The sequence below is a fragment of the Procambarus clarkii genome, chromosome 49 (genome assembly GCF_040958095.1).
Source record: "Procambarus clarkii isolate CNS0578487 chromosome 49, FALCON_Pclarkii_2.0, whole genome shotgun sequence".
Classification (NCBI taxonomy): domain Eukaryota; kingdom Metazoa; phylum Arthropoda; class Malacostraca; order Decapoda; family Cambaridae; genus Procambarus; species Procambarus clarkii.
In genome coordinates, this window is record NC_091198.1 from 7,448,284 (window position 1) to 7,463,443 (window position 15,160).

General features: G+C 45.5%; 3 protein-coding genes across 3 annotated transcripts in view; 2 read left to right on the forward strand and 1 right to left on the reverse strand.

Annotated features, from left to right (window-relative positions):
* Positions 1-15,160, reverse strand: part of LOC123763281 (uncharacterized) — a 40,863-nt gene that overhangs the window by 21,389 nt on the left and 4,314 nt on the right. The window lies entirely within an intron of this gene.
* On the forward strand, positions 5,387-5,800 carry LOC138351285 (uncharacterized). Its single transcript, XM_069302920.1, has one exon. It carries the CDS (start codon positions 5,387-5,389, stop codon positions 5,798-5,800), a length of 414 nt encoding a protein of 137 aa, XP_069159021.1.
* Positions 7,711-15,160, forward strand: part of LOC123763280 (cuticlin-1) — a 124,510-nt gene continuing 117,060 nt past the window's right edge. Inside the window, exon 1 of the mRNA XM_045750401.2 lies at positions 7,711-7,800. The gene's annotated coding sequence lies outside the window, so the exon portion shown is untranslated. The remainder of the gene's footprint in view (positions 7,801-15,160) is intronic.

Below are 15,160 nucleotides of genomic sequence, written 5' to 3' on the forward strand. Positions count from 1 at the left end.
CGGGACCAGACTAGTCCCGGAACCGAGAGGTATGAGCTACTAGGAAAGGCTAAGGGAGCTGAACCTCACATCCCTGGAAAACAGAAGAGTAAGGGCAGACATGATAACCACCTACAAAATTCTTAGGGGAATTGACAGGGTGGACAAAGACAAACTCTTTAGCGCGGGTTGAACACGAACAAGGAGACACAGGTGAAAACGTAGTACCCAGATGAGCCACAGACACGTTAGAAAGAACTTTTTCTGTGTCAGAATTGTTAACAAATGGAATGCATTAGGCAGTGATGTGGTGGAGGCTGACTCTATACACTGTTTCAAATGTAGATATGATAGAGCCCAGTAGGCTCAGGAATCTGTACACCAGTTGACTGACAGTTGAGAGGCGGGACCAAAGAGCCAGAGCTCAACCCCCGCAAGCACAACTAGGTGCCCGTAGTCAGTGATAGGCAAGTACTCCTCGCTGTTTACACCAGGGGTCGGATTCATCAACCAGTTATACAAGTACTTACGAACCTAAATATATTTTCTCAATCATTAGCGGCTTTGTTTACATGTATTACAGTTCATGAGCTCCGAAGCACTAGGAGGCTGATTTCGTTACGGAATCAGCGCCCGCATTCACTTCCTGAACAGCCGCTCTAACCTTCAGAATGTCTTGAATATAAACTGAAGATAACTGTCTTTTGTTATCTTTCACCAGTGAAGCATCGTAGAGTATCGTAAGGGAATTTGCTCAACAACAATCATTAGTATTCGCCTGGAAGCAGTTAAGGTCAAGAGCCTTTGATATGTTTAGATCTTGAACGGTTTCCACGTCTCCTCTCTTGTGGCGTGTATATCCTTCAGTCTCTCAAGAGTGTCCTGTGCCCTACATCTGGGAGATGCTCAAGTTGTTGCTTGAGCACCTCCTGGACCACCTTGTTTACTACCATACGAGGTGGTCCTGTCGTCTATCCCCGCCCTTCTCTCTACCTTGGTTAATCTAACAATCTGGTCATTCACAAACATCTTCCACCTGATGTGTTAGTAAAGCTGGTTCTTGAATCTTAGATGCTATCTCAGTCCCCTACACCTTCTCTTACTCATCTGATTCTCATGTATACATATGTTGATCTTCTTCAGGCGTGGGCGTGAGTGTACGTTGCTGCCTTGTAGGTGTGGGCGTGTGAGGGTCTACGTTGCTCTCGTCCAAGTGTGAGTGTGTGGGTGCACATACTCGGACACACATACACACATGATAAAGCTTCAGCACCATTACAGAGAGAGAGAGAGAGAGAGAGAGAGAGAGAGAGAGAGAGAGAGAGAGAGAGAGAGAGAGAGAGAGAGAGAGAGAGAGAGAGAGAGAGAGAGACAGAGAGAGACAGAGAGACAGAGAGACAGAGAGACAGAGAGAGACAGAGAGAGACAGAGAGAGACAGAGAGACAGAGAGACAGAGAGAGACAGAGAGAGAGAGAGAGAGAGAGAGAGAGAGAGAGAGAGAGAGAGAGAGAGAGAGAGAGAGAGAGAGAGAGAGAGAGAGAGAGAGAGAGAGAGAGAGAGAGAGAGAGAGAGAGAGAGAGAGACAGAGAGAGAGAGAGACAGAGAGAGAGAGAGACAGAGAGACAGAGAGACAGAGAGAGAGAGAGACAGAGAGACAGAGAGACAGAGAGAGAGAGAGAGAGAGAGAGAGAGAGAGAGAGACAGAGAGACAGAGAGAGAGAGAGAGAGAGAGAGAGAGAGAGAGAGAGAGAGAGAGAGAGAGAGAGAGAGAGAGAGAGAGAGAGAGAGAGAGAGAGAGAAAGAGAGAGAGAGAGAGAGGGGGGGGGGCTGCACCGAGAATAATGGTGCGTGTTTACCCTAAGCATGCCAGAGGGGGTCATTCTCCCAGGCCTCCTTCCGTTATCGCGCGGTGTTTGCCTCTTCAGTCTTCACGGTGTGGGCCAGCCAGGGTGCGCTGCCGCACCAGCTCCCACGCCCTCTGGGGGCTCTACCCTCACACCCCTCGCCCTGATACTCTACCCTTCACACCCCCACGCCTGTTGTGTCCATCCCTCACGCCCACGCCCTGATCCTCTACCCTCACGCCCACCCCTCACATGAACGGGAAACAAACACTAGCCAGGGCGAGACCGTTCGGCAGAATACGGTCTCTGGGCATGTGTTATAAAGAATGTTCCCATGCTCTCTAGGTGTGGGGATGGAGTTAGGGGCCTATCAAGTAGGATAAAGGTAGAAAACGGGGAAAAAGACAAGAAAACGGGAGGAACGAGACCTGGGTGTAGCCGGGTCCCCTTTCTATATATATTTGAAGCTACTTAGCAAATATTTTGAGAAGAGGGGGGGAGGACGAAGGGGGGCCAAGGGAATAGGGACGAGGTGGTCGAGGGAGGAAGGAGGAGAAGAGAGGGAAAAAGTGCAAAGACGGGAGGAAGAGACCCGGGTGCCGCCGGTTACCTATATAAATAGAAGTAATTGTCAAAAGGCAGCACCAAGCCGGGGAGACCATGCAGCACCATCAGTGTCGCTGGATACTCAAAAGGCGCTAAATATCACCAAGGATGCCCATACGAGAACAAACACACACATAAGGTGAGCGATATCACAGGTACCAGATGCACCAAGGGTTTTGTTGAGGGACATTGAAATTGAAATTGAAATAGAAATAAGTTTATTGAGGTAAAATACACACAAAAGGACGAGGTAGCTCAAGCTATTCTCACCCCGTTCAGTACATCGTGTTAATACATACATATACACACATCACAAACAATAAACATATTATCAAACATTCTGAGAGATAAACATCTACATTTCCTTTGAGGGACATTAGTAAAGCAAGACATGCGAGCGTCCTGAAAATCTGCGGCCATATTCACGAAGCAGTTACGCAAGTACTTACGAACGTGTACATCTTTCTTCGATCTTTACAAGCCTGAAAACTTGCCAATCAACTGTTGTAATTGTTATAAACAGCCTCCTGGTGCTTCGTAGCTCATTAACTGTTAAATAATTATAAACAAAGCCGCCAAAGATTGAGAAAAGATGTACAAGTTCGTAAGTGCTTGCGTAACTGCTTCGTGAATCTGGCCACTGGACATTCCACAAGGAGGTGGACGACTGTAATTGGGAAAATGCAGTTTGGACAGTAAGGAGCAGAGCGGCGCTCCATTATACGTCCGGGGAAGTTAAGCGTGTACAACCAATACGTAACCTAGCCAACGCCGTTTCCCAGCGTGTATTACGGTGGCAGGAGGGAGGCCAAGAGGATGTGTTGCTTTTGAGAGTGTGTACAGTTTGTTACCCGTAACCTCAGACCAGCGACCCTGCCAGCGGTCGTATATAAATGGAAATGCCTGTCTGCTTAAGGTTGAAGATGAGTAGTGACAGCAAGGGCCCCCACCCCCTCCATACTCAGCAGTGGAGTGGTAACAGCAGGAGCCCATCATCCAGCGGACAGGTAGTGGCAGCAGGGTCCCCAATACCCAGGAGACGAGTAGTGACAACAGGACTCCCATCACCCAGCATGTCCCAGGGATGTGTTTAAGATAATTGAGATGTTACAGCCAGGTCCCACCTCCCAAGTCCCACCTCCCAGGTCCCACCTGCCTCACGGGTGTACAAGGTCTGCTCACTCTTGGCCCACGGAGCTCTGGCTGCTGTTTGCTTGCGAACTCACAAGCTTATAACTTACCAGTGACTACGGGGAAGTGAAGCCTAGCTCTTGATGCCCGCCTCTTACCCGTTCATACCTGGCGCGCTCATTACCGCCCCTTTACTCATATTTGTCCTTAAAGTGGTGTGTGTGTATATGTGTGTACTCACCTACTTGTACTCACCTACTTGAGCTTGCAGGGGCCGAGCATCTGCTCTTAAGCCGCTCGTTTTGATCATCATTACTTCAATGCCGTGGCTCTTTTTCACTCTATTTTTTATCATATTTATATTAAAGTTGTGTATCAAACTGACTCGGACCTGCTCCTCGTCGCGGTCGTTCCTCTCACTTACGGCTCTTACACACTGAAAAAGTTCTTTCTGACAGCCCGAAGCAGCTGTCTCTCAGGTACTTAATTACTGTTAGGTGAACAGGTGCATCAGGGTGAAAGTAACTCTACCCGTTTCCGCCTCCGTCGGGAGTCGAACCCGGGCCCTTAGGACTATGACCCCCAAGAACTGTTTACTCAGCCGCGAGGCCTAAATGATAGCGAGGTGTGAGTATACTCACAACTCATTTAGTGTGAGTATCCTAGTAAGTATACTCACCTCACATAGTGTGAGTATACTAGTGAGTATAATATATAGTGTGAGTATAGTAGAGGTCCAAATGATAGCGATGTGAATTTACTATTTGTATTTATTATTTGTGCCTGCACGAGCGAGCTGTTGGACCCCGCCTATCTAACCATCGGTTGTCTAATGCACTCTTCCCAGATCATGTTCTCCCGCTATCATATCAGCTATCATATCTACATATTTACTATTTGCGTCTGCAGAATCAAGCTATTAGCTCTACGACCCCGCCTTTCTAACCAATCTATTATTCTTATATTATATCTACTACATATATTTATCTCACACACACACACACACACAGGAAGCAGTCCGGAGCAGCTGTCTAACTCCCAGGTACCTATTTACTGCTAGGGGGAGGGGGCAATGCCATCAGGTGAAAGAAGCTGAAAGAAAGATCATTTTGGTCTGCCTCGGCCGGGAATCGAACTCGGGCCCCTTCAAACTATGATCCCAGGGCGCTACCCTCTCGGCCGCGTGTACCCACCAAGTTGTGCTTGACCGAGCTTCGGTTCTTTGGTCCCGCCTCTCAACTGTCAATCAACCGGTTATCATATCTACATTTGAAACTCTGTATATGGTGTCTGAATCCATCTCATCACATGCATTTCGTATATTATATATATATATATATATATATATATATATATATATATATATATATATACATATATATATATATATATATATATATATATATATATATATATATATATATATATATATGTTGTTAAATATGACCGAAAAGGTAAGATTACAGTTGTGTGTGTAAACTAAAGTCTTTGAAAATGTAATAAGCTATTACGAAACACGTTCAAGCGTCGCGTCAGACTTGAAATAAAAATAAATTATATATATGAGAGGGAGGGAGAGAGAGGTGGAGAGATATATACACCAGTTAAATCAAACTGCTTTACGGTTATATTAACTTTGTGTAATTGACCCACGTAACGAAACTTTGTGCATTTCTTCTGGATTTTATTATGAGGTGTAATATCTGTCTATATGAGTAACGGAGTGAGGCAGTTCATGTGTGATCTGTAAATACACGTGAACAACACACACGCGCACACGCAGTGTCTGGGAGACTACAACCATGACAGAATCAACTGACAAGTGATGGAGCCTCAGGAAAGAGGGAAGATCGAGCCTCAAGAAAGAGGGAAGATCGAGCCTCAAGAAAGAGGGAAGATCGAGCCTCAAGAAAGAGGAAAGATCGAGCCTCAAGAAAGAGGAAAGATCGAGCCTCAAGAAAGAGGGAAGATCGAGCCTCAAGAAAGAGGGAAGATCGAGCCTCAAGAAAGAGGGAAGATCGAGCCTCAAGAAAGAGGGAAGATCGAGCCTCAAGAAAGAGGGAAGATCGAGCCTCAAGAAAGAGGAAAGATCGAGCCTCAAGAAAGAGGGAAGATCGAGCCTCAAGAAAGAGGGAAGATCGAGCCTCAAGAAAGAGGGAAGATCGAGCCTCAAGAAAGAGGGAAGATCGAGGCGGAGAGGCTGGTCTTATTAACTTCTAGCCTTACCTTGCGTTGGTAAGGCTAGAAGATCTGATCTCTGACCAGATCTCCTAGTTGATGGTGTGAGTAACCAGGGGCCAGATTCACGAAACGGTTACGCAAGCACTTACGAACCTGTACATCTTTTCTAAATTTTTGACGGCTTTGTTTACAATTATTAAACGATTAATCAGCTCCGAAACAGCAGGAGGCTGTTTACAGCAATAACAACAGTTGATTGGGACGTTTTCGTGCTTATAAACTGTTTAATAAATGTAACCAAAGCCGTCAAAGATTGAGGAAAGATGTACACGTTCGTAAGTGCTTGCGTAACTGCCTTCGTGAATCTGGCCCCTGGCTCTTAGACGCAGCTGCTCGCAGCCCAGTACGACTGATAACATATATAGAAACAAAGAAGAGGGGGAAAGCGCCAAGTCATTACGACTATATAGCACTGGGAAGGGGTCAGGATAAGGATTCTGGGATGGGCCGGGGGAGGGAAGGAGTAGTGCCCAACCACTTGGACGGTCGGGAATTGAACGCCGACCTGCATGAAGCGAGACCGTCGCTCTACCGTCCAGCCCAAGTGGTTGAGCCCAGTACGACAGAACGTGGATCTTTTCACTGAGCGAGACGACGTTAGCAGCAGTAGTCTACTGTGGGTAGTGACGATGGAGGGCCGTGAACGCCTCAAAAACGGAAAGAGGAACACAAACTTGCCAGAAAGGGGAATTCTGAAGAGAGCGTTCGAAGTCCGAGAGACCTTAGATAAGACAATACAAATTGTTTGTTTCTCGGCGCCAGTGTTACCAGTGTGCCACCAGGGCCTGTGTGTGTGTGTGTGTGTGTGTGTGTGTGTGTGTGTGTGTGTGTGTGTGTGTGTGTGTGTGTGTGTGTGTGTGTGTGTGTCATTGATGACTGCTGTAGGGCGGTGTTTTGTGGTGGGGTACTGAAGTACTCCCATGTTCTGTCTCCTGAAGTTCTGCTAGGTACTGTCTACTGGACGTTTGTATATGTATATATATATATATATATATATATATATATATATATATATATATATATATATATATGTCGTACCTAATAGCCAGAACGCACTTCTCAGCCTACTATTCAAGGCCCGATTTGCCTAATAAGCCAAGTTTTCATGAATTAATGTTTTTTCGTCTACCTAACCTAACCTAACCTAGCTTTTTTTGGCTACCTAACCTAACCTTACTTATAAATATAGGTTAGGTTAGGTTAGGTAGGGTTGGTTAGGTTCGGTCATATATCTACGTTAATTTTAACTCCAATAAAAAAAAATTGACCTCATACATAGAGAAAAGGGTTGCTTTATCATTTCATAAGAAAAAAATTATAGTAAATATATTAATTCAGGAAAACTTGGCTTATTAGGCAAATCGGGCCTTGAATAGTAGGCTGAGAAGTGAGTTCTGGCTACTATGTACGACATATATATATATATATATATATATATATATATATATATATATATATATATATATATATATATAAGTTTATTTTCCCAGTGCTTCACTTGAACCATAGGAGCCTTGAACCACAGGCCACACAAGCAGCAGCTCGCAGCTCTACCAATTGAGCCAGAACGTCACATAAGTCAAGATCCAATAAAGAAATCCCTTCCTGAAACAAAGTTGCGCCTATATCAGTCTGATCAACGCTTCATGCTGCAAAATGGCCTCGAGGAAGTACGCGATGGGGTCGCAAGATGTCGTGAACACATGTAGATGGTGAGAGTCATCCCAGAGCGTGACCGCTGACGACCTTTCACAGATCACACGTCCATTGGGGTGTTACTCCCCCGCCAGCAGCCTCCTTCCATTCCTGCTGCTGCTGCTGCTGCTCTTCTCGCTCCTCCTGCAGAGGTATTGGGGTCCGCCAACAGCATTCAGCCGCAGGACTATAACCTGCAGCGCGGCGGCTAGACCAGGCAGTAGCGCTGTGTCTGTCGTAGAGTGTACACGCTTCATCTCTCTCTCTCTCTCTTGGACGGGATCCAGCGAACACAACACTGAGGTCAGTCGAGCGAGTTCTTGTGCCTCTCTACGGGAAACTGAGAGTGGTTTGGTGATGGAGGCGGGGCACTCTATACTGCATATCCTAGTTTACTATTATTGTTAACGTTGAGAAGTGGTTAGTTTGCAGTGCTGTGAATTGAATTAAAGTGTGTGTTTGGGTTCCATAGTTTCGTTCCGTGAATTTGTTACAGGAAAGTGAATTATCAGCAATATTGTGACGGGGAAGTTTGTGGTGTTCCCGTGAGGACACTGTCGCATCAGAGGCAGTGTTCCCGTGAGGACACTGTCGCACCAGAGGCAGTGTTCCCGTGAGGACACTGTCGCACCAGAGGCAGTGTCCCCGTGAGGACACTGTCGCACCAGAGGCAGTGTACCCGTGAGGACACTGTCGCACCAGAGACAGTATACCCGTGAGGACACTGTCGCACCAGAGGCAGTGTACCCGTGAGGACACTGTCGCACCAGAGGCAGTGTTCCCGTGAGGACACTGTCGCACCAGAGGCAGTGTCCCCGTGAGGACACTGTCGCACCAGAGGCAGTGTACCCGTGAGGACACTGTCGCACCAGAGACAGTATACCCGTGAGGACACTGTCGCACCAGAGGCAGTGTACCCGTGAGGACACTGTCGCACCAGAGGCAGTGTACCCGTGAGGACACTGTCGCACCAGAGGCAGTGTACCCGTGAGGACACTGTCGCACCAGAGGCAGTGTCCCTGACCTTGACACTCAGCCTGGCAATGACGCCAGAAAAAAATATATTCTCGCTTACCTCATAATACCTTGAAACGTGTCGACCCACCAGGAAGACCAAGTGAAGGGGCCAGCCACTATGTTATCATCCCCTACGTTATCATCCCTTAAGTTATCATGCACTACGTTATCCTCCAACTACGTTATCATCCTCTGCGTTAACATCCCCAATGTTGTCATCCCAAAGTTATCATCAACTACATTATCAACCCCTACATTATCCTCCACTACGTTATCATCCATTGCGTTATCTTCCACTACGTTATCTTCCACTACCTAACCATCCCCTACGTTATCATGCACTAAGTTATCCACCAGTTCGTTATCTTCCACTGCGTTACCATCCCCCTCCTACGTTATCATCAGTGTTATATCAAGTTATTCACTTTACGGTATATTTACCCGTAAAGATAGCAGAGCGGTTTATTAAAAATGATAAACAATTTACCGTATCAGTGAATTAACTCTCACCAGACGCGACTGTGAAACACTCTGTAACACTGGTGTAACACTGTAACACTGGTGTAACACTGTAACACTGGTGTAACACTGTAACACTGTAACACTGGTGTAACACTGTAACACTGGTGTAACACTGTAACACTGGTGTAACACTGTAACACTGGTGTAACACTGTAACACTGGTGTAACACTGTAACACTGTAACACTGGTGTAACACTGTAACACTGGTGTAACACTGTAACACTGGTGTAACACTGTAACACTGTAACACTGGTGTAACACTGTAACACTGGTGTAACACTGTAACACTGGTGTAACACTGAGTAACACTGTAACACTGGTGTAACACTGTAACACTGGTGTAACACTGTAACACTGGTGTAACACTGTAACACTGGTGTAACACTGAGTAACACTGTAACACTGGTGTAACACTGTAACACTGGTGTAACACTGTAACACTGGTGTAACACTGAGTAACACTGTAACACTGGTGTAACACTGTAACACTGGTGTAACACTGTAACACTGGTGTAACACTGAGTAACACTGTAACACTGGTGTAACACTGTAACACTGGTGTAACACTGAGTAACACTGTAACACTGAGTAACACTGTAACACTGGTGTAACACTGTAACACTGGTGTAACACTGTAACACTGGTGTAACACTGAGTAACACTGTGTAACACTAGCAGACTGGGAGATTTCAATGCGTTCTCAACAAGTAATCCAGACCAGACGTTCTGGAAATCTTACACGAACAGTATGATGATATTTTACCGTAGCGGTGAAATATTAGACATTTGTAATGTATGCGTATTTAAAGATACACAGCCACCAGCTAACGTAGAGACAGTGTCAGTAGCCTGTAGTAGCGTAGCCTGAAGTTGAGTAGCCTGTAGCGGCCTGGACAAGGCAATGTGTTATGATGAGCCACTGTTGGCTCTCACACGCGGGTTAAAGCTTGCGTCAGACTCATCTTCCTGTAGAGGAGAGCTGCGTCTAGACCCGGGGTAAGGCTTGCGTCAGACTCATCTTCCTGTAGAGGAGAGCTGCGTCTAGACACGGGGTAAGGCTTGCGTCAGACTCATCTTCCTGTAGAGGAGAGCTGCGTCTAGACCCGGGGTAAGGCTTGTGTCAGACTCATCTTCCTGTAGAGGAGAGCTGCGTCTAGACCCGGGGTAAGGCTTGTGTCAGACTCATCTTCCTGTAGAGGAGAGCTGCGTCTAGACCCGGGTTAAGGCTTGCGTCAGACTCATCTTCCTGTAGAGGAGAGCTGCGTCTAGACCCAGGTTAAGGCTTGCGTCAGACTCATCTTCTTGTAGAGGAGAGCTGCGTCAAGACCCGGGTTAAGGCTTGTGTCAGACTCATCTTCCTGTAGAGGAGAGCTGCGTCTAGACCCGGGTTAAGGCTTGCGTCAGACTCATCTTCCTGTAGAGGAGAGCTGCGTCCTCTCGCATCTCTGACGCACAATGTAGTGTCTAAAGTCTGATCACGTTAATGTATTTGTTGTATTATTTGATCATTATATTTTCTGCTCTTCCGGCCCCACAAGACGATATATAATACAGAAACTCCTCTATAATACAGTAAGATAATATATAATAATACAATAATACAATATGATAATATATTACAATACAGTATATAATATATTACCATACAGTATGATACTCGTATATAATAGAGTAAGAGTCTCGTAGATAATATAGTAAGATTATATATATATTATACATTATATAATACAGTAAGTCTTGTATAATACCCTAACTTAATACATTATAATACGGTAGAAGACATATATTAAAGTAAGATATATATTATAATACGGAAGAGACGCGTATATGATACAATAAGATAATACATTATAATACAGTTAGACTCGTATATAATATAGTAGTATAAAACTGTATGAGACTAATATAATACAATAAGATAATACATTATAATACTATATTATACTATATACGAGTCTAATACTATACTATATGTGAGTCTAATACTGTAAGATAATTCATTATATGATACAATAAGGCTTATATAATACACTAAGTTAATACATTATAATATGGTAGAAGAATATATTACAGTACGATATACATTATAATACAGAAAAAGACGTATAATGCAGTAAGATAATGCACTATAATACAAAAACTTGTATATAACACAATAAGATAATACATTATAATACAAACGTGTATATAATACAGTAATGCGTTATAATCCAGTAGATAACTCGTATATAATACAGTAACATAATACATTGTAATACAGTAAGAGATCCGTATATAATACAGTATGAGACGTAGAAGAAGGTCTATCTGGTACCTTCTTAAGGTTATCTTGAGATGGTTTCGGGGCTTAACATCACAGCGGCCCGGTCCTCGATCAGGTTTCCTTTTTGTTACACATTTCCAGGAAGCAGCCCGTAGCAGCTGTAACTCCCAGGTACCATTTTACTGCTAGGTAACAAGGGCATCAGGATGAAAGAATCCCTGCTCATTTGTTTCTGCCTCCACCGGGGATCGAACCCGGAACCTCAGAACTAGGAATTCGAAGCGCTGTCCGCTTAACTGTCAGACCCAGATTATGACTCCTTCCCCCCCCCCTCTTTCCACACCCACTACCCCACAACCCTCACCCCTCCCCCCCACACTCCACTGCCACACCCCCCCTCCCTCCCTCACTCCAATACCCCCTCACACAGCCTTCCCCTCTCACACCTCCCCCCACCCCACACCCACACCCATCCTCCTCCCCCCACACCCACGCCCCTCCTCCCACACCCACACCCCTCCCCCCACACCCACACCCCTCCCCCCACACCCACGCCTCCTCCACAACTAACATCTGAACAACTCCACTACACCCCCCCCCCCCCGTGAGACCATTGTAGGGGTTCTTGGTCACTTGTTGAACTCGACTGTGAGAGTCAGGTGTGCGGTGAGAATGGTGCCAGGTACTTTTGGGAAGGTGTTGCGAATGTTTCTGGTGTGTTGGCGATGGTACTGGGAGCATGTTGCGACAGTATTGTGTTGTAGGGAACATGTTATGAGGGTGTTGTTACTGAACTGTGTAGGTGTTGGCATTGTGCTGCGGGTGTGTGGCAAGATGCGACGGTGTAGTGTGCTGTGAGGGTGTTGTGAGGGTGTTATGAGGGTGTTGTGAGGGTGTGTGTTGTGTTGTGAGGGTGTTGTGAGGATGTGTGTTGTGTTGTGAGGGTGTTGTGTGGGTGTTGTGAGGATGTGTGTTGTGAGGGTGTTGTGAGGGTGGTGTGCTGTGAGGGTGTTGTGAGGGTGTTGTGAGGGTGTTGTGAGTGTGTTGTGAGGGTGTTGTGAGGGTGTTGTGAGGGTGTGTGTGAGGAGTGGTCATCCGTCAAGGGCGCGTGAAGACGCCCCCGCCTCCCCTGCTTATATTTCCTCACATTACTAATGCTCGACCTTGGTCACCACCGGGGGTTCGAAACCCCACCCCGGGGGACTGTCCCCCGACACCCGCAGGCGTTCCTCCTCCACCCCCCTCCCCCCTGTGTATACTCCTGTGTTGGAGAGATGTCACTCCCCCCCCCCCCTGGGAGACCTGCGCTCTTGAACAGCTGGACGATCCTTGGTCCTCTGAGAGACGTCAACTCTTAAGAGCTGGTCACCTCTTAAGAGCTGGTCACCTCTAGTTATTTAATTAAGTCATCGCTTGAGTGCTCACAACGTCTTCAGTATCCTTGTCATTTTCCACACAAGGATCTCGATATTAAAACCAAACTGTTTTTTGTAGTGTTCTCAGCAAGAGTAAAATATAATGTGAGCGTACTCACCTAGTTGTGCTTGTAAAGAGCTCCGGCTCTTTAGGCCCGCCTCTCAACTGTCAATCAACCAGTGTACAGGTTCCAGAGCCTATTGGGCTCCATATGCGCCAGATGTAATCCACGAAATTTACAGTGTAGTGAAGCTGTAATCTCCTCCTCCTTAATCCTGGCCACTCCTGGGGAGCCGGTCGGCCGAGCGGACAACATGCGGGGCTTATGATCCTGTGGTCCCGGGTTCGATCCCGGGCGCCGGCGAGAAACAATGGGCAGAGTTTCTTTCACCCCTATGGCCCTGTTACCTAGCAGTAAAATAGGTACCTGGGTGTAAGTCAGGTGTCACGGGCAGCTTCCTGGGGGTGGAGGCCTGGTCGAGGACCGGGCCGCGGGGACACTAAAAGCCCCGAAATCATCTCAAGATAACCTCAAGATAACGCCAGATACGCCCAACTTATAAACACCATTTGTTTGTTTCTGAACCTCAGGACGACTGCTGGTGGCTGGGCCTCCACCTCCTCCTAAAGATTACTCACCGAAATAAACTGACAACAGATTTCTAGAATTAATTTACTGTAGCAACATTTTCAGTCAAATATATGGCCTACAAACACAGGTTAGCATTGACCAACTAGATAACATAAGTGTTGCCAGAATGCTCTTTGTGTAGTCTTGGTTGTGACTCCTAGTGTACGGAGACACAGGGAGGCATGTTACAAGGTATGAAGGATCGAACCCACATCCTGCAGTCTATGAACTCCATTCCTTGACCCCGCTCAACCAAGACGGGTCGGAAGTAGCAAGTCCCTGCCGGCCAACACTTCAACTACAATAACCCGGATGTCCTGCCTAGTAAACAGTAGATGTAACCCCCTTGATTATGGCCAGAGGAGTCATTTACCCCTCGGGAGACGCCCATGGCTGCCTCAAGATCCTCAAGAGGTACGCCATTCCTCCGTCAGGAGAGGAAAAGAGGCACAGCTGTCTTACTTCATCGTCTCTGGGCTATAAATTACTCCAGGTATTGGGACTGCTGTAACAGTCACTGAGGCCCCACTGACTGCTGTGGGGCCTCAGTTACAGCCCCACTCCTGTGCCAGGTAAGTCCAATACGGGCTCACCATAGCCCGTGCTGCTTGGAACTTTTTGTTCCTAGAAGCTGAATCTTAAACAACAACATGGGACTGCTGGAGGAGACCATATTTACAGAGGTCTCGAGAAGGCGGTGTTGCGCGCACCATTAAGAAGGGACATGTATCACGCAGCTCGACAAGCGGAAACCATCTTTAAAACCTCTGCCCCCACAACCACAAGAAATTCCTGGTAATTTTCACTTCAGCCGGAACACAATTATTTGCTCTCTTAATTACGGAGATGAATAATGTTCGGGTTGTAGAAGGAATTATCTTTCACGTTATTATTTATGACGTAAGATAATTCAAAGCAAAGTTTTATCTCAAGACATGACTTCATTTCTCGTTGATAATCGGGAAAATTATAATAAAGAAAAAATTAGAAGGTGGTTCCGATCCTGGTTGTGGCGTCAGCTTGCTGGCGGACCGACCACTCTTGTCTACTGACTTGTGTTGAGTTATCAACACAACACCTTAAGTATTGCAACACTGGACGCCCAGTAACTACCACCCTCACTATTTTACCAGTTAAACAGAAATGGCTGAGCAATCTAAGAAGAGAAGTTCATGTATAATAATAATAATAATAATAACAATTTATTTGCAAGAAGGTACAATGGGTTGGAGTGATTACATAAGATTGGTATTTTTACATTCATGTAAAGCCACTAACACGCATAGCGTTTCAGGTTGAATCTGCTTAGTTGTGTACATTGCAATTTCATTTGAGATATATATATATATATATATATATATATATATATATATATATATATACATATATATATATATATATATATATATATATATATATATATATATATATACAGTATTCAGAGTACATTCTTTCCTATTTTAGGTTTCTCCTCAGACTGAACTTTTTCTCGAATTTCTACCCTAGTTAAAATTCCTTCCCCTTAGATCTGTAATTCCTTCCTTGCGAGACAAGTGGCTCCCGTTTGAGACTGAGAGACACTCCTACACATTATCACAATTGCCCAGAATCACTGCAATTGCATGAATATGAACAATAACAAGACAATACAATTAGGGCAATATAAGAAAAATAACTAGAGGTCAGCAATACAGCAATTGTCCGGTAGAGTAGAACTCAACTGCCTTCATTCTTCTCGGAAGAATACATATACTACCTGGAATGACAGTTAAGGCAGCCTTAAATATATAAGGCACATTAATATGAGGAGAAC